Source organism: Festucalex cinctus, chromosome 6 (genome assembly GCF_051991245.1).
Source record: "Festucalex cinctus isolate MCC-2025b chromosome 6, RoL_Fcin_1.0, whole genome shotgun sequence".
Classification (NCBI taxonomy): Eukaryota; Metazoa; Chordata; class Actinopteri; order Syngnathiformes; family Syngnathidae; genus Festucalex; species Festucalex cinctus.
The window spans coordinates 30,561,353-30,586,570 of record NC_135416.1 but is presented as its reverse complement, the minus strand read 5'-3'; the positions used below and the strand labels follow the sequence as shown (position 1 = coordinate 30,586,570).

The following is a 25,218-nucleotide window of genomic DNA, read 5'->3' as shown; positions in this document are numbered from 1 at the left end:
AATTAAGAGCGGCGTGCCCTCACAGGACAACAAAGATCTGGAGCGACATCCCGATCCGTAGATGACGGAGCAAAAAGGAGCGAGACAAATAGGGCGATTAGCTTGGGAGCCAGACAAAACTTTGGTCGCAACAGCAGCATTTGGCCACAATGCCTCTGCCTCATTGGGATACAGTGGTATGAAAAAGTATCTGAACCTTTTGGAATTTCTCACATTTCTGCATAAAATCATCATCAAACGTGATCTGATCTTTGTCAAAATCACACAGATGAAACAACAGTTCTGCTTTAACTAAAACCACCCAAACATTCATAGGTTTTCATATTTTAATGAGGATAGCATGCAAACAATGACAGAAGGGGGAGGAATAAGTAACTGAACCATCACATTTAATATTTTGTGGCCCCCCCTTTGGCAGCAATAAGTTCAACCAGACGCTTCCTGTAGCTGCAGATCAGTCTGGCACATCGATCAGGACTAATCTTGGCCCATTCTTCTTTACAAAACTGCTGTAGTTCAGTCAGATTCCTGGGATGTCTGGCATGAATCGCTGTCTTGAGGTCATGCCACAGCATCTCAATGGGGTTCAAGTCTGGACTTTGACTTGGCCACTCCAGAACCTGTATTTTGTTCTTCTGAAACCATTCTGAAGTTGATTTACTTCTGTGTTTTGGATCATTGTCTTGTTGCAGCATCCATCCTCTTTTTAGCTTCAACTGTCTGACAGACGGCCTCGGGTTTTCCTGCAAAACATCCTGATAAACTTTTGAATTCATTTTTCCATTAATGATTGCAAGTTGTCCAGGCCCTGAGGAAGCAAAACAGCCCCAAACCATGATGCACCCTCCACCATGCTTCACGGTGGGGATGAGGTGTTGATGTTGGTGAGCTGTTCCATTTTTCCTCCACACATGACGATGTGTGTTCCTCCCAAACAATTCAACTTTGGCTTCATCAGTCCACAAAATATTTTGCCAAAACTTCTGTGGAGTGTCCAAGTGCCTTTTTGCGAACATCAAACGAGCAACAATGTTTTTTTTAGACAGCAGTGGCTTCCTCCGTGGAGTCCTCCCATGAACACCATTCTTGGCCAATGTTTTACATATAGTTGATGCATGCACAGAGATATTGGACTGTGCCAGTGATTTCTGTAAGTCTTTAGCAGACACTCTAGGGTTCTTTTTTACCTCTCTGAGTAGTCTGCGCTGAACTCTTGGCGTCATCTTTGGTGGGCGGCCACTCCTTGGGAGAGAAGCAACAGTGCCAAACTCTCTCCATTTGTACACAACTTCTCTGACTGTCGATTGATGAACATCCAGACTTTTAGAGATGGTTTTGTATCCTTTGCCAGTTTTATACAAACCAACAATTCTTGATCGCAGGTCTTCCGACAGCTCTTTTGAGCGAGTCATGGTGCACATCAGACAATGCTTCTCATCAAGACAATTCTGACCAGGTGTGTGTTTTATAGTGGGCAGGGCAGCTTTAAGCCACTCATCAGTGATTGGGCACACACCTGACTTAAATTGTTTGGTAAAAATTGGTTTCAATTGCTCTTTAAGTATCCTTAGGCAGAGGGTTCAGTTACTTATTCCTCCCCCTTCTGTCATTGTTTGCATGCTATCCTCATTAAAATTATGAAAACCTGTAAATGTTTGGGTGGTTTTAGTTAAAGCAGACACTGTTGTTTCATCTGTGTGATTTTGACAAAGATCAGATCACGTTTGATGGTGATTTTATGCAGAAATGTGAGAAATTCCAAAAGGTTCAGATACTTTTTCATACCACTGTACCAACGAAGGTACTCGGGGTTAACAGAGCGTGGACCTCCCCCACCCACTTTGCAAGTAGGAATGCCGTCTTATGACATAACCAGCGAAGTTCCACATCGGTCAACGGCTCGAAAGGAGATCTGCACAGTGCGTCGAGCACCAAGTGAAGGTCCCAGGTGGGGACCCGAGGCGGGTTCCTGGAATGAAGTCGATGGGCACCCCTGAGGAAGGACGCCACGAGACTATGGCAACCCACAGACTTGCCATCCACTGCAATATGGCAGGCCTAAATAGCCTTCGTAGAACGGGAATGCCCCTCATCAAAAAACAGATTGAAGGAACAAAACCACAGGAATATGGCACGTCACGGGATCCATCCCGCCGCTGGCACACCACTCCGTAAACAACTTCCACCTGTTAGCATACAGCGAACGAGTGGACGGAACCCTGACATGAAGGATCGTAGGGGTGGGCGATATGACGATATTAGATCGTTAAGAACTTTAATGTGTTGACGATCTCATAAAGCTGAAATATCGTCAAGATCGTCTGTGGCACATTCTATACATTTCAACTTTATGTAGGCTCAAGCTTGGTTTATGCTTGATGCATCCGTGTGTGTTTTTTTTTTCTTCTCTCCACTCACTCACTCACTCACTCACTCACTCACTCACTCACTCACTCACACGCACACAAACACACACACAAACTTACATGGTCTCAATGGCACCAAAGGCAACTGACGGTTCCACTCCTCCACCCGAAGCCTGACTCATCCGTGAGGTCCGCACGACTCCACAAAGTGAAATGACGTTCGAATGAGAGGTCGAGGGTGCGCGCAGGAGCTCCGGTACAGATTTGATCTGGTTGACTTTAAACTGGGGGTCTTCATCTAACGGTGTTCCTGATGAAATTTTAAAGCAAACAGTTTTTCTTAGCCACATGCTGCTGCTGTGGCTACGTACTGTTTGCCAACAAAAAGTACGCTGATATGGTTGATCTAAAATGTGTGAAAAATCATGAAATTTTGACTACATATCGAGACTGGCACAAAACAAAAAAGTCCATATGTGAAGGTGTGTTGTGGAATTCTAATTCCAATGAGTTAGTACTCCATTGTGTCAGTACCCCAAAGTGGTCCGGGGCTGCGAGGGCCTTTTATAAGATGTTCACAGCTCTCGTAGCTATAATTCAAAATTCCACCCGATACATATAGGATGTAACATTTGGATTTTAACTTTATCTTTTAGATTTCACATATGAGCTCATCCAAAAAGGTGGCCTGAGAGACCCAATCTTCTTTGAGACCATTGATGGACTCGGACTCAAGTAATTTTTTTCCCCCTTGCACTTACTTCTTCACTCCTCTCGCCTCCGCTTTCCTCCGAAAGCACTCATAATTTGTTGTATAATGTGGGCATAATTACATTTTTTTTTTTTTTCTTGTTTCATAGGATGCCTGATCCAAGCTTCAGTGTTAGTGACGTCAAGATGTTTGTTGGTAAGCCATAACTTTGTTCACTGATCACCATTTTGTCATTAAATTCAGTTGGGATGAGTTTTGTCCTTGCCGGACTGGAATTACAACAATTAACAATGAATACATGTAACTGAGGTATGAAGTAGTATTAAGACTGAAAGAAATAAGTAAAATAAAACAAAAAATCCCGAAATGTGTTTACGATTTTGCAATGAAAGACGTGGAATGCAGAACCACATAACGATCATTGATTGATAAATCATAGATAAAACAATTTAAAATGTATTATTCATATAAGGTATGAATACTGGGCAACTTTGAAATTTCCAGATTAGTGTCACACGGTATACCGGTACCAGTACCATACCTCGATGTTTCATCGTCACAAATGGCTCGGTATCATTGTTTTGTATTTTATTTTATTTTTTCAGCACCGGTATTTTCAAAAATATACGAGACAGCTTGCCAACTCTGTTTTTTTTTTTTTCACTTCAATTTTTATTTCCTTTTTGAACACACACAAACAACATTGTTGTATATAAAATACAAACAAACCTTCAACATTAACAGGGGAAGCCACTTTGCTAAACAATTCACTGACTACTTCTCAAATTGATCATGTCCATCGCCTTTTAAGTCCTTGTATGTTTTCCATTTCCTCCACTTTTGCTCTCCTTGAGTACCCTGCAATCTCATATGGAAAGTTAGTATCTCCATCGTATGGATTTCTTCCACGATTGCCTTCCATTGGTCTTCATTCGGTGGGTCCACTTTATACCATGTTCTTGTTATAGCTTTTTTGCTTGCCACAAGCAATATATTTACCAAGTATTTGTCTTCATGTTGTATCACTCCTTCATTAAAGTCATTCAAATAGAGAGTCATACAGTTGAAAGGGATTCCGTACCCCAGAATCTCCTGTACCAAATAGTGTATTTTTTCCCAAAAATGTTGTATTTTTTTACATTTCCAAAAAACATGTGTATGATCTGCATTCAATTCTCCACACTCTCTCCAACACATGAGATTTGTTTTCGAGTATCTATTCTTAATCTTGGGTGTGACAAAAAAACGTATCAAGTTCTTTCATGAAAATTCCCTCCACTTTTGGGACATGGTAGTCATTTGGTGAGCTTTACACATCCCCAGCCACTGTTGCTCTGTGATTTGTATGTCAAGTTCAGATTCCCATTTTGTCTTAATATAATTGGTTGAGTTTTTGTTTACTAACAAAGCCTTATACAGTGTGGAGATAATCCTACACGATCCGCCCTTATACGTCCTGATCAAAAGTTGAGTTACCCCACTTGTGTTTCTCGAGAGATCCATTTGGACCCTTTTCTTGTAATAGTCCCTTGCTTGTAAATATCTATAAAAATCACATTTCTCCATATTATATACTATTTTCATATCTTGAAAACTTTTCACTTTCCCTTTATCTAACAAGGTGCACCATGCCGTCAGTCCCATATATGTCCACTCTTTAAATCTCCTGTCATATTCATTTGGTTTGAAGTTTGTGTCATATGCCACCCACTTTAATTGATCAATATCTTCAATTTTTTGTTTTCGAATGACTGTGAACCACAACTTCAGAGTAAATAAAGTGATGGGGTCTAGCTTTTCCTGCACCTTCTCATATAATATTTTATCCCCAACTAGGCTTTGAATGGGGAAGCCACCAAACTCTCTTTCCATTCCTTTCCATTTGGCTACATAGTCTGTATTACACCAACAAACTATATATCTGAATTGAGATGCATGGTAATACTCTCTTAAATTTGGGAGACCCATACCTCCTTGTTCTTTAGGTAGTTGAAGGGTTACATATTTCACTCTGGGATGTTTACCTCCCCATATAAATCTTGATATTGTCCTATCCCAATTCACAAACTGTGTTTGTGGGATCTCTATTGGAATAAATAAAGAAGCCTAGGCAGTAGGGGTGTGAATTGCCTAGTACCTGACGATTCTATTCGTATCACGATTCACAGGTCACGATTCGATTCGATACCGATACGAATCCCGATACGAATTTATAAGTCGATTGTTGCGATTTCTTTTCATTCAAATTTAGAAAATACTAATCAGTAAGCTTGTAGAGTGTAAGATTTATATGAAAATGTATTATTTATTTATCTTATAGAGGTTGTAATCTGTTTCATGTTTGAACAGCATTAAAATAAAATATTAAGGCTTAATGTTCCGTTCATATAACATTCTTCCATGCTCAAGGTGTGAATCCTAACCCGAAGTCAGACATTTTGTTGAATATTTTTCCATTAAAAATGGAAGTTTAAGTCGATTCACACACAAAAAAAAAAAAAGGCAATGATGATAAGACGTTGAATCCGTTGAATCCGAATACCGAATTAACAATTCTGAGCTCTTAAAAAAAAAAAAAAAAAAAAAAAAAAAAAAAAAAAAAAAAATTATTGAATCGATTCGAGAATCTCGCGATGTAGTATCGCGATATATCGCCGAATCGATTTTTTTTAACACCCCTACTAGGCAGCATGTTCATTCTGATTGCTTCAATCCGTGCACTAAAGTCCATTGTTAAAGTAGACCACCTCTTTATATCCTCTTGAATATCCTTATTAATAATATCATAATTTACCTTATATAAATTGTTCCAGTTTTTGGTGATATAGACCCCCAAATATTTAATCTTCTCTTGATTCCAGTTAAACTTGTATATGTCTTGAATAGGCTTTGATGGAGTGTAGTTCAATGTAAGTACCTGAGTTTTTGATATATTAATTTTATATCCAGATAGGTGACCATGTATCTCAAATAGCCTCATTAGTGCAGGTAAGGATTGCTCTGGATGTCTGAGATATGCTATAATGTCATCTGCAAAAAGCCCAATCTTATTTCTATATTATTTATTGTTACACCAGTAATTTCCTCGCTTTGTCGAACTGCTTGTGCTAGTGGTTCAATGAAGAGACCAAACAAAGTGGGAGAGAGACAGCATCCCTGTCTAGTTGATCTTTGTAGGTATATTCTGTCTGTCAAGTTACCATTTATTTTAATTCTGGCATTAGGTCGATGATAGAGCGTTCTGATACATTGCACCGACTTATCGTCAAAGCCAAATTTTCTCATTACTTTATATAGAAAGTTCCAATTTACTGAATCAAAAGCCTTTTCGACATCTACACTAATTAATAAGGTGTCCTGTTTATAATGATGAGCCTGATCTAATACGTGTAGCGTTTTCCTGATGTTATCTTGTGCATGGTAATACTCTCTTAAATTTGGGAGACCCATACCTCCTTGTTCTTTAGGTAGTTGAAGGGTTACATATTTCACTCTGGGATGTTTACCTCCCCATATAAATCTTGATATTGTCCTATCCCAATTCACAAACTGTGTTTGTGGGATCTCCATTGGCAAGGATTGGAATAAATAAAGAAGCCTAGGCAGCATGTTCATTCTGATTGCTTCAATCCGTGCACTAAAGTCCATTGTTAAAGTAGACCACCTCTTTATATCCTCTTGAATATCCTTATTAATAATATCATAATTTACCTTATATAAATTGTTCCAGTTTTTGGTGATATAGACCCCCAAATATTTAATCTTCTCTTGATTCCAGTTAAACTTGTATATGTCTTGAATAGGCTTTGATGGAGTGTAGTTCAATGTAAGTACCTGAGTTTTTGATATATTAATTTTATATCCAGATAGGTGACCATATATCTCAAATAGCCTCATTAGTGCAGGTAAGGATTGCTCTGGATGTCTGAGATATGCTATAATGTCATCTGCAAAAAGCCCAATCTTATTTTATATATTATTTATTGTTACACCAGTAATTTCCTCGCTTTGTCGAACTGCTTGTGCTAGTGGTTCAATGAAGAGAGCAAACAAAGTGGGAGAGAGACAGCATCCCTGTCAAGTTGATCTTTGTAGGTATATTCTGTCTGTCAAGTTACCATTTATTTTAATTCTGGCATTAGGTCGATGATAGAGCGTTCTGATACATTGCACCGACTTATCGTCAAAGCCAAATTTTCTCATTACTTTATATAGTGTAAGGGAAATCGGTCCAATTAATTATTAAATCAATAATTGTTAATTATTAAATTAATAATCAATTGGCTCATTAATTGAAGGAGACTCAAACTTAATATTTAAATTAAGTTGAGCTTGCCTGCGGAGCACCACATCTCTACTTGATAATTTTATCAGGATAACAGATGAGAACCTCGTTGAATCAGTCATTAAAATGAAGGTTGTGCCCTTACTACAATTTTGTGAGTTCTTTGTTCAGCTTAGAGGTCACTTAAATTGATGAAACACACACACAGTAAACCAGGGGTTGGGTTTTGTGCACGTTTATTCTCTAACCTAGGTGGGATAATCTACTTAGAATTTAAAGAAGCAAAACTAACTACTATGATAGGAAATGAAACGAGAAATAAAATAATAAAAATAATCAAAGGGGAAGAAAAGAAGAAAAGAGAAACGGCCTTAACCAAGGTGATGGATTTCTTGAATCAACCAACATCAATCAACCTAGTTTGCACCAATTTGTACTAGGGCGAAGGCCTGCAAAGTTGCACTTACAGATGGGGTTGATCTGAGAAGCAGGACCCTGGATGGAGACTCGCCAAGCCCGTTTGAAGATAGAATGGAGAAGGTTCAGTTCAGGAGAGGGAGAGACAGGTCGTCCGGCTGGCCAACTGAGCGTCACGGGGTCAACCTGCTGGCTGGGGAGAGGCCCTCTTGGTGGAGGCCTCAGGGTGCTTGGGAAAAGCACCATCCGTTGAGCCTTTGCAGGGACTAAAAGCAGCGTGTTTCGCTGCGCCTGTCGCTACACGCGATGGCTTCTGTGCATTGCCGTGTGCTGGAGGTTAAGCTAGCTGGGCTAGCCCTTTGTCTGGCAGCCGCGCCGATGGAGACCAGGAAAGAGCCAAGAGGAGCCAAGGAGCAGTGAAGAGAGCGGGAGCCAAAGAGCAGCGAAGAAGAGAGAGAGCAGCACGCAGGGAGCGTGCTTTTAAATTGGGAGGGCGGCGGCCTCCACCCCAGGGGTCTGGTGAAACCACAGTGGAAAGTTACCAGCTGGGGGAGGTTTTTGGTAGACTAATCAGATTGAATCTGGATCCCATGTGTGTTAAGATTCTAAGGTCAGAATTCAAACAATGCAACACGTACAATTGAATACCTCAAATGAAATGTTACCTAGCTTACACTGTTAAAACGTGCATACACATGAAAGTTTAGTGGAGAATCTGCCACTGCAATGGAACATTTTCATGACATTTCATGGAGTCAACATTTCACAAATGGCAAACATAACATTTCATAATTCATTGTTCTGTTGCAAAATAAGAAAGTCAAGTTTCTAAGAAGGCTTTTACTGTTCTGATTTGTGTGTGTGTGCGCGTGCGTGTGTCAGTCAGAGCATGTGTGGCTGTTTGTGGGGGATGTTCTTGTCCTCCCCACCCCCCACAGTGGCATGTTCAGGCCATAGGAGTGGAATTCCTTTGGAACTGAGGTTGCAAAAAGTTACAACCGGCCGATAATCGTGACAATAGAAAGTTCCAATTTACTGAATCAAAAGCCTTTTCGACATCTACACTAATTAATAAGGTGTCCTGTTTATCATGATGAGCCTGATCTAATACGTGTAGCGTTTTCCTGATGTTATCTTGAGCTTGTCTGTTTTTCATAAATCCTGTCTGGTCCTCATCTATTAGTTCCGTCACAAATTTGTTCAACCTGTCTGAAATAATAATGTATATATTTTGTAGTCTACATTTAATAGTGAGAGAGGTCTATAATTTCCGCATTGTTCTTTATCTTTGCCAGGTTTTGGCAGTACAGAAATTATTGCCTCATTCCAGGAGGGTGGTATTTTATTCTCTTCAAGTGTCCAGTTGAATGCTGACACAAGTAAAGGTGTTAGTTCTTCCCTGAATGCTTCATACCATTCTGCACTGTACCCATCACTCCCCGGACTCTTGTTGTTCTTCAATTTCGTAATTGAGTTTTTCACCTCCTCTTCTGTTATTTTGGTTGTTAATTTTCTATTTTGTGAAGGGCCAATCGAAGGTAGTTCCACTGTTTTCAGAAATTCCTCCATCTCATCTAATCCCACTGAAATGGTTTGACTATAAAGATTTCCATAGTATTCCTGAAATACCTTCTCAATCCGCTCTGGTGAGCGACATAATACCTTTGTGTGTGGGTCTCTTATTTTATAAATACTATTTATAGCTTGTTGTTTTCTCATGCGTCTTGCTAATAATTTAGTAGCTCTTGGTCCCACTTCGTAGTAATTCTGTTTGACAAATTTATTCTTTTTTTCTGCTTCCTCAGACAGTAAAGTGTTTATTTTGGTTTTCATCTTTTTTATCTCCTCATAAACATTCTCATCTTTCTGATTTTCAAGTTTTTTCTCAAGTTCCCTGAGTGTCTTAATATATTTTCTATATGATTCCAATTTTTCCTTTTTTATTCGCGCCGCCTCTGCAATTAATTTACCTCTAATGACTACTTTCATTGCATCCCAAAGTATTGTCGGGTCCACTTCCCCATTGTCATTTTCTGCCACGTATGCCATTATATCCTCTTTAATCGCTGCCTTTTTCTGTTCATTATTAATTAAGCTTGTATTCAGTCGCCATATTGTATTTCTTCTTCTATTGTTCAGTTTAATTTTTAGAAACATTGGATTGTGGTCAGACAATACTGCGGCTCCTATGTTACATTCTTCCACAAGATGACACTCTCCTACGCTCAAAGAAGTAATCTATCCTTGCATGAACTTTGTGTGCAGCTGAATAATGTGTATATTCCCTCTCTAGTGGATGCATGTATCTCCACACATCCATCAGACCTGTCTCTTCCAATGACATATTAACATATCTTGACAATTGCTTTCTATTCCTTTTTAGACTTGTTGAATCATTTCTATGACATAGAGCTACATTTATGTCTCCCCCACAAATTATAATTTCCCTTCCTGGGGCTGTTTTATATTTATCCCAGTGCCCCAATAACTGTATGGAGAGGAAGTCCTCTGGCTTGAGGGCCTCTCCCTAGACCTAACACTGTACTCTCCCTTAAGTCTAGACATATCCCAATTAGCCTCTCTCTCCCCCTGTCGGTTGGATTTGCCCCAGGCAATTAAATTCACAACAATATTTTACTCATAACAACATATACATTTGAAACGTTCAATTTTCACTTAAAGACAAAACCAAAAAAGAAAGAAAAAATAGTAATAGCACTTTACCCGATTTGTAGTCATTCCACCCGTGTACCTTTGATTCTGTTTAGGGAAAGTCTTATTTTCTCCTAAATTGTTGTAGTTTGTCTTTCAATCGACGTGTCGTCTCCACTCGTTGCTTCCCGCCGCCAGCTCGCCGCCACTCTTTTCCCGCAGCATCTCGGGCCGTGTCGTTCTTGCGGCGCGTCGCCTGTGTTGTGCCTTTCTCCTCCGGCTCCTCGACCTCGTATCCTCTCGCTCTCATATCCCGCTCTGCGTCTTTAGCGTCCTCGTATGTTTTCACGCCATCTTCCCAGTGGATCCTCATTTTTGCGAGCGGTGTCTGAAACCGTATTCCTTGCTGTTTCAATCTCCTCTTGATATTCGCGTAGGTCTTTCTTTTCTGAAGGACTTCCGTCGCATAATCATGATCGAAAAATACTTGTTTATCGCCTATCTTTATCGTCTTCCTTTCCTTCCAACTCTGTGTTTTAAGGCAGTTACACCAAGGGTTAAAGTTCTCCGTCAACACGGTGGATTTCCGTCATTCAGAAAAATTAAGGCCTGGTCCCGCTGCGGCACCGTAGCGGCCACGCCCTTTGGCGAAAAGTTACAATATTCGGTGTGGGGCATGATCAACATCTTAAGGCTTTTCTGACCAACTTTCAACTGGATCCCTTCAACGAGCTCAGCGCAGTAGCTAAAAACGTAAAGTATGACATTTATTGTTACCACTAGGTGGCGCTATATGTATAACTGAATTTTATCATATAGATGTTTTCAGGCCGTGACTATTACGTTGCCTGAGAAGTTTGAGATTTTTTGGAGTTTGAACATGGGGGTTATTAAGCATTTGCTCTTTCTGGACAAATGAAATTTTAAAGACAATATTTGATGCCCCGCCCCCATCATATAGTATTTCGAAAAGGCAAGACTTTTTGCCCAGTTGTTCTCTCAGGTCTTGAGATGATAAATGCCAAGTTTGATGTCAATTGGATGAAAAATGTTTGCAGAGGGGGAAAAAGCATGACCGCAGTGAATGTGCCAAAATAGGCCAAAATTGGACATAAAAAAATTCATAGCTCATTTCCTGTACATTTTAGCTACATGGTCCCAATAGACTTTTTTTGTGCATCTCGGGGTGCTACACGTGCCTGCCAATTTTCGTTGCTCTAGCTCAAACGTGGCGGGCTTGGTTTTTATTTTTCTACGCTAGGGGGCGCTCTAGAGTCGCGTTGTTATGACGACTTCATAATATAAAATTTTTCGCCGGGCCTGAGGAGTGTGCAAAGTTTGGTGAGTTTTCGTGAATGTTTAGGTCCTCAAAAATGCGATCGTTTACGGAGAATAATAATAATAATAATAATAATAATAATTCGAACGAAAAACAATAGGGACCTCGCAGCAGTCGCTGCTCGGGCCCTAATAATAATAATAATAATAATAACTAGAGCTGCGAGCAGCTATAAAGGGCCCTTGCAGCCCGGGCCACGTTGGGGTCCTTGCACGTTGGGGTACTTGCACGTTGGGGTACTGGCACATTGGGGTACTGGCATATTGGAAGCAAAATTTCTTTGAAAATGGCATAATAAACGTTTACATGTAGAATTTTTTTTTGCCAGTGTTTGTCAAGCTCAACGGGTTTTGGTGATTGTTAAGACCTGCAAAAATCAGCGTCCTTTTTTATTTTTAGGCAATGAGTTGCCCTGATTGGTATTTTTTTGTAAAAGTGTATATACACATCATCGCTCGTTGTACTCATTGCACAATGTTACTTTTATTGTCCAAAGGGGCAATCAAAAATGAATAAAACAAAATGGAAACGTACATACGTTTGGATCGGTGTGAAGCCAGTGAACAATTTGAGTGGTGGAAACTAAAAGAATATTCATAAATGACTTAGTTATCACACTTAGAATGAGTGTACATTTTTTGTACAAAATACCGTATGTGGGGTATTTTTTTTTTTTTTTATATAAGCCTCAAGGGCTAGGTGGCGCTGTATTTATAACTGAATGTTGTCATAGAGATACCTTCAGGCCTTGATTATAAGCATACAGGTCAAGTGTGTGATTTTTTTTTTGGAGCATGTACCGTGGAATTATTAAGCATATCCTTCATTCACGATATTGCTTTTAATGTCCATAGAGGCTATCAAAAATAAATAAAAATATATATATGTTTGGATAAGTCTGATGCCAGTGAACATTTTGAGTGGTGGAAACTAAAAGAATATTCATAAATGACTTCGTTATCACACTTAGAATGAGTTTACATTTTTTGTACAAAATACCGTATGTGGGGTATTTTTTTTCATGCCTCAAGGGCTAGGTGGCGCTGCATATATAACTGAATGTTGTCATAGAGATAGCTTCAGGCCTTGACGATAAACATACATGTCAAGTTTGGGATTTTTTGGAGCATGTACCGGGGAGTTATTAAGCATATCCTTTTTCAGTGCGAAACACAAATTTTGATGCCCCGCCTTCATCATATAGTATTTCGAAAAGGCAAGACTTTTTGCCCAGCTGTTCTCTTAGGTCTTGAGATGATAAATGCCAAGTTTGAAGTCAATGGGATGAAAGATGTTTGCATAGGGGGAAAAAGCATGACCACAGTGAATGTGCCAAAATAGGCCAAAATTGGACATTAAAAAATTCATAGCTCACTTCCTGTACATTTTAGCTACATGGTCCCAATAGACTTTTTTTGTGCGTCTCGGGGTGCTACACGTGCCTGCCAATTTTCGTTGCTCTAGCTCAAATGTGCCGGGCTTGGTTTTTATTTTTCTATTCTAGGGGGCGCTATAGAGTCGCGTTGTTATAACGACTTCATAATATCAAATTTTTCGCCGGACCTGAGGAGTGTGCAAAGTTCGGTGAGTTTTCGTGAATATTTAGGTACCCAAAATCGCGATTGTTTGCGGAGAATAAAGAATAATAATAATAATAATAATAATAATAATTTTTACAAAAACAATAGGGACCTCGCAGCGGTCGCTGCTCGGGCCCTAACTAGAGCTGCGAGCAGCTATAAAGGGCCCTCGCAGCCCGGGCCACGTTGGAGTCCTTGCACGTTGGGGTACTTGCACGTTAGGGTACTGGCACGTTGGGGTACTGGCATATTGGAAGCAAAATTTCTTTGAAAATGGCATAATAAACGTTTACATGTAGAATATTTTTTTTGCCAGTGTGTGTCAAGCTCAACGGGTTTTGGTGATTGTTAAGACCTGCAAAAATCAGCGTCTTTTTTTTATTTTTAGGCAATGAGTTGGCCTGATTGGTATTTTTTGTAAAAGTGTATATATACATCATCGCTCGTTGCACTCATTGCACAATGTTACTTTTATTGTCCAAAGGGGCAATCAAAAATGAATAAAACAAAATGGAAACGTACATACGTTTGGATCGGTGTGAAGCCAGTGAACAATTTGAGTGGTGGAAACTAAAAGAATATTCAGAAATGACTTAGTCATCACACTTAGAATGAGTTTACATTTTTTTGTACAAAATACCGTATGTGGGTTTTTTTTTTTTATATAAGCCTCAAGGGCTAGGTGGCGCTGTATTTATAACTGAATGTTGTCATCGAGATACCTTCAGGCCTTGATTATAAGCATACATGTCAAGTGTGGGATTTTTTTTGGAGCATGTACCGTGGAGTTATTAAGCATATCCTTCATTCATGATATTGCTTTTAATGTCCACAGAGGCTATCAAAAATAAATAAAAATATATATATGTTTGGATAAGTCTGATGCCAGTGAACATTTTGAGTGGTGGAAACTAAAAGAATATTCATAAATGACTTAGTTATCACACTTAGAATGAGTTTACATTTTTTGTACAAAATACCGTATGTGGGGTATTTTTTTTTTATGCCTCAAGGGCTAGGTGGCGCTGCATATATAACTGAATGTTGTCATAGAGATAGCTTCAGGCTTTGACGATAAACATACATGTCAAGTTTGGGATTTTTTGGAGCATGTACCGGGGAGTTATCAAGCATATCCTTTTTCATTGCGAAACACAAAATTTGATGCCCCGCCCTCATCATATAGTATTTCGAAAAGTCAAAATTTGTCCCCCTGTCGTTGGCTCAGGTCTTGACATGGTCCAGGCCAAGTCTTAACTCAGTCGGATGAAACGTGTAGGAGAAGTGGGCAAAAGTCTGCCCCCTGTGAATGTGCAAAAATCGTAAAAAATGGGACATTCAAAAATTCATAGCTCACTTCCTGTTCATTTTAGCATATGGGTCCAAGAGACTTTTTTGTAGGACTTGGGCTCCCTCATACACCTAAAAATATTCGTCGTTCTTGCTTAAACGTACAACCGGGGCTGCTTTGTTAAAAACTTCTAGGGGGCGCTATTGAGTCATTTTTGTAAAAAATAGCACAATCAACAATAAAATATGGCTCATTTTACCAGGCCAGATGTGTGTGCCGAGTTTCTGTGCATGTTTAGACCCTCAAAACTGGCGTTGTTTTCTTGGCGAACAGCGCTTAGCCACACCCACAGCAATTCGCGAAAACTCACAAACTTCGTGTTGTGACATCATGAAGGCCGAAACCCTCATCTGAGCAAATATGAGGTAGGTCCAGTTAACGTGTTTGGAGAAAAACGTAGAAGAAAATTCGTAATAAAAAAAATTGCCACTAGGTGGCGCTATCAGTTAGATGGAATATAAGTCAGTAGATGTCTTTAGGGCTGGACTCTCATCAAATGTGTGAAATTTTGAGAAGATAGGATCATCTCGGTCAAGTTAATGCAGCTTTTATTTTCACGAAAAATCTTCAGACTTTGCGTCACCGTAGCGGCCACGCCCTTTGGCGAAAAGTTACAATATTCGGTGTGGGGCATGATCAACATCTTAAGGCTTTTCTGACCAATTTTCAAATGGATCCCTTCAACAAGCTCAGCACAGTAGCTAAAAACGTAAAGTATGACATTTATTGTAACCACTAGGTGGCGCTATATGTATAACTGAATTTTATCATATAGATGTTTTCAGGCCGTGACTATTACGTTGCCTGAGAAGTTTGAGATTTTTTGGAGCTTGAACATGGGAGTTATTAAGCATTTGCTCTTTCTCGACAAATGAAATTTTAAAGGCAATATTTGATGCCCCGCCCCCGTCATATAGTATTTCAAAAAGGCAAGATGTTTTGCCCAGTTGTTCTCTCAGGTCTTGAGATGATAAATGCCAAGTTTGAAGTCAATTGGATGAAAAATGTTTGCAAAGGGGGAAAAAGCATGACCACAGTGAATGTGCCAAAATAGGCCAAAATTGGACATTAAAAAATTCATAGCTCACTTCCTGTACATTTTAGCTACATGGTCCCAAGAGACTTTTTTGTGCGTCTCGGGGTACTACACGTGCCTGCCAATTTTTGTTGCTCTAGCTCAAACGTGCCGGGCTTGGTTTTTATTTTTCTACGCTAGGGGGCGCTATCGAGTCGCATTGTTATGACGACTTAATAATATCAAATTTTTCGCCGGACCTGAGGAGTGTGCAAAGTTCGGTGAGTTTTCGTGAATATTTAGGTACCCAAAATCGCGATTGTTTGCGGAGAATAAAGAAGAAGAAGAAGAAGAAGAATAACTAGAGCTGCGAGCAGCTATAAAGGGCCCTCGCAGCCCGGGCCACGTTGGGGTACTTGCACGTTGGGGTACTTGCACGTTGGGGTACTGGCACGTTGGGGTACTGGCAAGTTTAGGTACGGCACATTGGAAGCAGAATTTCTTTGAAAATGGCATGATAAACCTTGACATGTGGATTTTTTTTTATTTTTTTTTAAATACCGTTAAGTTGGTGTATTTTTTTTTTATGCCTCTAGGGCTAGGTGGCGCTGTATATATAATGGAATGTTGTCATAGGGATACCTTCAAGCCTTGACTCTAAACATACATGTCAAGTGTGGGATTTTTTTGGAGCATGTACCGTGGAGTTATTAAGCATATCCTTCATTCACGATATTGCTTTTAATGTCCATTAGAGGCTATCAAAAATAAATAAAAATATATATATGTTTGGATAAGTCTGATGCCAGTGAACATTTTGAGTGGTGGAAAGTAAAAGAATATTCATAAATGACTTAGTTATCACACTTAGAATGAGTTTACATTTTTTGTACAAAATACCGTATGTGGGGTATTTTTTTGTTTTGCCTCAAGGGCGAGGTGGCGCTGCATATATAACTGAATGTTGTCATAGAGATACCTTCAGGCCTTGACGATAAACATACATGTCAAGTTTGGGATTTTTTGGAGCATGTATCGGGGAGTTATTAAGCATATCCTTTTTCAGTGCGAAACACAAATTTTGATGCCCCGCGCTCATCATATAGTATTTCCAAAAGTCAAGATTTTTCCGTCTGTTGTTGGCTCAGGTCTTGGCATGGTCCAGGTCAAGTCATAAGTCAGTCGGATAAAACATGTAGGAGAAGTGGGCAAAAGTATGCCCCCTGAAAATGTGCAAAAATCGTCAAAAATGGGACATTCAAAAATTCGTACCTCACTTCCTGTTCATTTTAGCATATGGGTCCAAGAGACTTTTTTTGTAGGTCTTTGGCTCCCTCATACACGTAAAAATTTTCGTAGATCTTGCTTAAACGTAGAATCGGGGCTGCTTCGTTAAAAATTTCTAGGGGGCGCTATTGAGTCATTTTTGTAAAAATAGTACAATCAACAATAAAATATTGTTCATTTTACCAGGCCAGATGTGTGTGCCAAGTTTCATGAGTTTCTGCGCATGTTTAGACCCTCAAAACTGGCGTTGTTTTCTTGGCGAACAGTGCTTAGCCACGCCCACAGCGATTCGCGAAAACTCACAAACTTCGTGTTGTGACATCATGAAGGCCGAAACCCTCATCTGAGCAAATATGAGGTTGGTCCAGTTAACGTGTTTGGAGAAAAATGTACAAGAAAATTCGTAAGAAAAAAAATTGCCACTAGGTGGCGCTATCAGTAAGATGAAATATAAGTTCGTAGATGTCTTAAGGGCTGGACTCTCATCAAATGTGTGAAATTTTGAGAAGATAGGATCATCTCGGTCAAGTTCATGCAGCTTTTATTGTCACGAAAAATTTTCGGACTTTGCGTCACCGTAGCGGCCACGCCCTTTGGCGAAAAGTTACAATATTCGGTGTGGGGCATGATCAACATCTTAAGGCTTTTCTGACCAATTTTCAACTGGATCCCTTCAACGAGCTCGGCACAGTAGCTAAAAACGTAAAGTATGACATTTATTGTTACCACTAGGTGGCGCTATATGTATAACTGAATTTTATCATATAGATGCTTTCAGGCCGTGACTATTACGTTGCCTGAGAAGTTTGAGATTTTTTGGAGCTTGAACATGGGAGTTATCACACTTAGAATGAGTTGACATTTTTTGTACAAAATACCGTATGTGGGGTATTTTTTTTTCACGCCTGAAGGGCTAGGTGGCGCTGCATATATAACTGAATTTTGTCATAGAGATACCTTCAGGCTTTGACTATAAACATACATGTCAAGTTTGGGATTTTTTGGAGCATGTACCGGGGAGTTATTAAGCATATCCTTTTTCAGTGCGAAACACAAAATTTGATGCCCCGCCCTCATCATATAGTATTTCCAAAAGTCAAGATTTTTCTGCCTGTAGTTGGCTCAGGTCTTGACATGGTCCAGGTCAAGTCTTAACTCAGTCGGATGAAACGTGTAGGAGAAGTGGGCAAAAGTCTGCCCCCTGTGAATGTGCAAAAATCGTCAAAAATGGGACATTCAAAAATTCGTAGCTCACTTCCTGTTCATTTTAGCATATGGGTACAAGAGACTTTTTTGTAGGTCTTGAGCTCCCTCATACACCTAAAAATATTCGTCGTTCTTGCTTAAACGTACAACCGGGGCTGCTTCGTTAAAAATTTCAAGGGGGCGCTATTGAGTCATTTTTTTAAAAATAGCACAATCAACAATAAAATATTGCTCATTTTACCAGGCCAGATGTGTGTGCCAAGTTTCAGGAGTTTCTGTGCATGTTTAGACCCTCAAAACTGGCGTTGTTTTCTTGGCGAACAGCGCTTAGCCACGCCCACAGCAATTCGCGAAAACTCACAAACTTCATGTTGTGACATCATGAAGGCCGAAACCCTCATCTGAGCAAATATGAGGTAGGTCCAGTTAACGTGTTTGGAGAAAAACGTAGAAGAAAATTCGTAAGAAAAAAAATTGCCACTAGGTGGCGCTATCAGTTAGATGAAATGTAAGTTAGTAGATCTCTTTATAGCAGGACTCTCATCAAATGTGTGAAATTTTGAGAAGATAGGATCATCTCGGTCAGGTTAATGCAGCTTTTATTGTCACGAAAAATCTTCAGACTTTGCGTCACCGTAGCGGCCACGCCCTTTGGCGAAAAGTTACAATATTCGGTGTGGGGCATCATCAACATCTTAAGGCTTTTCTGACCAATTTTCAACTGGATCCCTTCAACGAGCTCAGCACAGTAGCTAAAAACGTAAAGTATGACATTTATTGTAACCACTAGGTGGCGCTATATGTAGAACTGAATTTTGTCATATAGATGTTTTCAGGCCGTGACTATTACGTTGCCTGAGAAGTTTGAGATTTTTTGGAGCTTGTACATGGGAGTTATTCAGCATTTGCTCTTTCTGGACAAATGAAATTTTAAAGGCAATATTTGATGCCCCGCCCCCGTCATATAGTATTTCGAAAAGGCAAGACTTTTTGCCCAGCTGTTCTCTTAGGTCTTGAGATGATAAATGCCAAGTTTGAAGTCAATGGGATGAAAAATGTTTGCATAGGGGGAAAAAGCATGACCACAGTGAATGTGCCAAAATAGGCCAAAATTGGACATTAAAAAATTCATAGCTCACTTCCTGTACATTTTAGCTACATGGTCCCAATAGACTTTTTTGTGCGTCTCGGGGTGCTACACGTGCCTGCCAATTTTCGTTGCTCTAGCTCAAACGTGCCGGGCTTGGTTTTTATTTTTCTATGCTAGGGGGCGCTATAGAGTCGCGTTGTTATGACGACTTCATAATATCAAATTTTTCGCCGGGCCTGAGGAGTGTGCAAAGTTTGGTGAGTTTTCGTAAATGTTTAGGTACCCAAAATCGTGATCGTTTACGGAGAAGAATAATAATAATAATAACTAGAGCTGCGAGCAGCTATAAAGGGCCCTCGCAACCCGGGCCACGTTGGGGTATATGCAAGTCGGGGGACTTGCACGTTGGGGTACTGTTAAATAGACAAGGACCATGGAAAATAGAAATGCATTTGCCGTGCCTTGTGTGTAAAAAGGTGCAGTAAAAGGCCAAAAATGATGCACAATTCCCAAAATAAATTCAAAAGTGTGGACTTTCTGATGTGTGTGCAAAGTTTCATGAAAAGTCGCTCGTTTGATATTCAAAACCAGCATCTGTTTATTTGAAAACATTGCATGGCACAGAGATGGTGTGTGATCAAATAAAAAGCTTTTTGATGACTCTTAATGTGGTGTCGCTGTGCAACACATATGTATTCATGACATAGTGAAGTATTGTGACAGTTTTGTAGGGTCCAGCAAACAGTAAATGTGTGACAGTTATTCAAGAAAAAATGTAGCTTTGAAGCAGGCTAACCAATGACATCATCTAAAGGGGAAAAAAGCACATGAGCAAGCATAGGTATAAGTAGAGGAGAAAAAGAGATGAAAGAAGTGCGAGAGATGGAACAGGAGAGGAATGCAGCTGTTTATGTATAGCTGTTGTAACAGGACAGATTAAATAACACTTTAACCTGGGGTTAACAGCGCCCTAGGACAGATAAACTCTTTAGTGTAAAAGTTTTCTGGGACAGATGAATCCCTTGGGGTCAAAGAGTTTGGGTTAGCACATAGTCTGTCTTAGGATAATGTAACCTCCATGGATGAATTAGTCCTAGGACGCTTTGACCTGCGGGCTAAAACTTCAGGGGGGTTAACCTGTCCTGTTATATTGTGATCATCGTCTTCGTGCATGTCCTCAGTGGCTTCTTCTGTCTGTGTGGCAGCATTTGATACATCTGTAGAACAAAAAAGAATGAAGAATCATGTTAGATCTATGAAGTTTGGTTGTCTTAGGTGTAGTTTACAGAACAGTCGTGTGCATATTTTTAGCATGGTAGTGTCTTAATACAAATGCATATTATGTAATGCACTGTATATGGATATTACAGACGTAATATTTGACGGTGATCTTATATTCATAGTTTTTGCCCGTTAATAAATAATATAGCTAGTAAGTAATAAGACACGCAAAAATGGTATAGTTGAATCCTCTGGGTCAAAAAGCAATGTTTTAGGATTGTGTGATGAAATGAAGAATAAAAGTAAGGATACGACAGGTACATAAATGGTTATATATACACACGGACATATATATTTATACAGTATAACAGTGCCGCATGTATTGGTTTTAAGGAAAGAGTTGAAAAGCAGTGTTCAGAAAAAAGCATAAGACGCACAAAGTACCATTTCACTACATGTAATAAGTTGTCAAGTAGACATGTGAATTAAGTGGTTAAGATGGTGGCTACTGTGCAAGTAAGCTTCAATTGTCTCTAAAAGGTTGGCATATGTGTTCTACATGATATCAATGGCTAGACGTGCTCGTGGAGAAACATTACAAACAGAAAAACACACTAAAGGTGCCTTTAACAAACCTGTTAATAAATGAGAACTTAATACATATATGTATGGCATACTGTATATAATTGAGAAAGTTGTCCTGTTTAGTTTATGTATTGTATACTTACGGAAAAAAGTTGGCAATCTTTGCGTATGGAGATGATTAGAGGGTCTTTATCAAAAGAGAATTTGCTTGTTGATTTGTGCATGTTCTGTAGAAAAGCAAAGGAGTAGAAATAAATACAGTATCATACTTCATAAACATACAAGAAATTTGTAGCTGTATTAACCATTGTTGGTATTTGAAGTGATAATTTAGGAATAGAAGTGTAGTGATTGCAGAATTTATAGAGTGCTTACCTTGTATGACTTTGTAGATGGAAATGTCTTTTGTTGAAAGAGCTCTTTGTTGTCTACTATATATGCAAGGACAAGCATAAGTAGGTGTGGTTATGAAGTACTTGACCATTGAAATAAAGCAGTGGTATCAAATGTATGGACCGTGGTTTGGCTCAGGCCTGCAAAGGGGTTTAATGTGGCACAAGAGATAATCTTGTAAGGTACAAAAAATAATAATAATATAATAGGTATGCCTCTGAGTTTTCACAAATCTAGGTCAAGTCAAGTCATCTTTAGTTATTTTGCGCTTGAATCATCCAATCGGAAATGCTCCATAAAAAATGTATAGAGGGTGCGATTTATTGCAAATTGCACAAGAAATCTCTAAAAATTCATGTTAATGACAAGTCTGATGTGTGTGCAAAGTTTCACGAGTTTTCACACATGTATAGATAAAAAAAAACAAAGCAGCACTTTACTTGGCAACCAATGCATCGCTATAGCAGCAGCGTGCGACAAAATAAAAAACTTTCGATAAATTTGCATCTTAAACATCTTAAGATGAAACACACCAAGTTTGAACACGGTCGGATGAATTTTGTAGGAGGAGTTAAAATATGACCCCTAAAAAAGGCCACAAAAAAAGTCTACAAATCCCATCATAAATCAAAATGGCGGACTTCCTGTTTGGTTTAGCACATGGTTCCAAGAGACTTTTTTGTACATCGTGGGCTCTTATGTATGCCTCTAAATTATCATAGCGCTAGGTGAAACGTACAACCGGGAATGCTTCGTTAAAGAGGAGTTTTTTAGCTCAAAATGTGATGCCCGGCCCCTACGGGACTTCCTGTTGGGTTTAGCACATGGCACCAAGAGACTTTTTTGTACATCGTGGGCTGTTACATTTGTCTCCAAATTTTCGTAGCTCTAGCTGCTTCGTACAACTGGGAATGCTTCATTAAGAAGTAATTTTTTCCTTTGCAAACTGTGCATGCCACGGCAACAGCGTGCGACAAAATAAAAAGCTTTCAATAACTTTTCATCTTCAACATCTTAAGATGAATCACACCAAGTTTGGAGATGATCGGATAAACTCTGTAGGAGGAGTTCGTTAAAATAAGACCCCTATGAAATGGCCCAAAAAATGGCAACACGTTCCAAAGTAAATCAAAATGGCGGACTTCCTGTTCGGTTTAGCATATGGTTCAAAAAGAGTTTTTTGTACCTTGAGGGCTGTTACATATGTCTTCAAATATTGGTAACTCTAGGTGAAATGTACAGCCGGGAATGCTTCATTAAGTTAGAATTTTGAAACACAAAATTTGATGCCTCGCCTCTGGCGGACTTCCTGTTAGGTTTAGCATATGGCACCAACAGGCTTTTTTGTAGATCATAGTCTGTTACATATGTGTACCAATTTTCGTAGCTCTAGATTAAACGTACCACCGGCAATGCTTCGTTAAGTAAGAATTTTGAAACTGTAAATTTGATGCCCCGCCACCGTCATATAGTATGTCAAAAACTTTAGATTTTTTACCATGATGTTGTCCCAGGTGTTGAGATGGTACAGCCCAAGTTTGAAGTCAATCGGGTTAACCGTGTAGGAGAAGCGGGCAAAAGTATGACCCCTGTAAATGTGCAAAAATGGGCCAAAATTGGACATTCAAATACTCATACCTCACTTCCTGTCTATTTTAGGGTACACATATCAAAGAGGTTTTTGTTCATCTGGATGTGCTACAGGTGCCACACAATTTTCGTAGCCATAGGACAATCGTAGCGGGACAGGGATCCGTTAAACCTATGTAGGTGGCGCTACAGAGCCATTTTTCTGTTATCATGTATGGCGACTTTAAAATATCTAATTTTTCGCCAGACCCGATCTGCGTGTAAAGTTTGGTGAGTTTTCGTTCATGTTTAGTGCCTCAAAAATGTGGTTGTTTGCGGAAAAGAATAATAACAAAGAAGAAGAAGAAGAATAATAACTAGAGCTGCGAGCAGCTATAAAGGGCCCTCGCAACCTGGGCCACGTTGGGGTACTTGCACGTCGGGGTACTGGCACGTTGGGGTACTGTCAAATCGGACAAGGACCATCTAAAATGTTTTTGACAAGCTTTGTGAGTGCAAAAGGCCAAAGATGGTGTGCAATTCCCAAAATAAATTCAAAATGGCGGACTTCCTTTTAGGTTTAGCATACGGCTACAGAATACTTTTTGTAGGTCTTAAGCTAATAGGTATGCCTCCCAGTTTTCACAAATCTAGGTCAAGTCATCTTTAGTTGTGTATCGCTTGAATCATACAATTGGAAATGCTCCATAAAAATGCATAGAGGGCGCTATTGAGCACAACGTTGGGTTACTCGCACGTCAGGGTACTGGCACGTTGGGGTACTGTTACATGGAAGAAGGACCATTTAAAATGTTAGTTTTTTCCATGCCTTGTCTGTGCAAAGTTTAATGAAAGAGGCCAAAAATGATGTATAATTCCCAAAATAAAATCAAAATAGCGGACTTCCTCTTTGGTTTGGCAAATGGCTACATAATACTTTTTTGTAGGTTTTAGGCTGATAGGGGTCTGTCCTTTCACAAATCTAGCAGAATCATACAATCGGAAATACTTCATAAAAATGTCTAGAGGGCGCTATTTATTGCAAATTGCACAATAAATCTCTAAAAATTCATGTTCATGACAAGTCTGATGTGTTTGCAAAGTTTCATGAGTTTTCACACATGTATAGATAAAAAAACAAAGCAGCACTTTACTTGGCAAACAATGCATCGCTATAGCAGCAGCGTGCGACAAAATAAAAAACTTTCGATAACTTTGCATCTTAAACATCTTAAGATGAAACACACCAAGTCTGAAGACGGTCGGATGAACTTTGTACGAGGAGTTCGTTAAAATATGACCCCTGAAAAAGGCCACAAAAAATGGCAACAAATCCCATCGTAAATCAAAATGGCGGACTTCCTGTTTGGTTTAGCACATGGTTCCAAGAGACTTTTTTGTACATCGTGGGCTCTTATGTATGCCTGCAAATTATCATAGCGCTAGGTGAAACGTACAACCGGGAATGCTTCGTTAAAGAGGAGTTTTCTAGCTCAAAATGTGATGCCGGCCCCTGGGGGACTTCCTGTTGGGTTTAGCACATGGCACCAAGAGACTTTTTTGTACATTGTGGGCTGTTACATATGTCTACAAATTTTTGTAGCTCTAGCTGCTTCGTACAACTGGGAATGCTTCATTAAGAAGGATTTTTTTCCCTTGCAAAAAGTGCATGCCACGACAACAGCGTGCGACGAAATAAAGAGCTTTCAATAACTTTTCATCCTCAACATCTTAAGATGAGTCACACCAAGTTTGAAGATGATCGGATAAACTCTGTAGGAGGAGTTCGTTAAAATAAGACCCCTATGAAATGGCCCAAAAAATGGCAACACATTCCAAAGTAAATCAAAATGGCGGACGCCCTGTTAGGTTTAGCATATGGTTCAAAAAGAGTTTTTTGTACCTTGAGGGCTGTTACATATGTCTTCAAATGTTGGTAACTCTAGGTGAAATGTACAGCCGGGAATGCTTCATTAAATAAGAATTTTGAAACACAAAATTTGATGCCTCGCCTCTGGCGGACTTCCTGTTAGGTTTAGCATATGGCACCAACAGGCTTTTTTGTAGATTATAGTCTGTTACATATGTGTACCAATTTTCATAGCTCTAGGTTAAACGTACCACCGGCAATGCTTCGTTAAGTAAGAATT

The 25,218-nt window shown here is 39.5% G+C and overlaps 1 protein-coding gene across 4 annotated transcripts in view; it reads left to right on the top strand.

Moving 5' to 3' along the window:
• kdm2aa (lysine (K)-specific demethylase 2Aa) overlaps positions 1-25,218 on the top strand; it is a 568,226-nt gene that overhangs the window by 22,462 nt on the left and 520,546 nt on the right. For 2 of the 4 annotated variants that reach the window (XM_077524208.1, XM_077524204.1), the window contains exons 3-4: positions 3,023-3,101; positions 3,227-3,273. The exons of 1 other annotated variant lie outside the window; for it this stretch is intronic. In XM_077524208.1, coding sequence (XP_077380334.1) covers positions 3,023-3,101; positions 3,227-3,273 — 126 coding nt within the window. The remainder of the gene's footprint in view (positions 1-3,022; positions 3,102-3,226; positions 3,274-25,218) is intronic. One more of the 4 variants, XM_077524207.1, reaches the window with a different exon arrangement.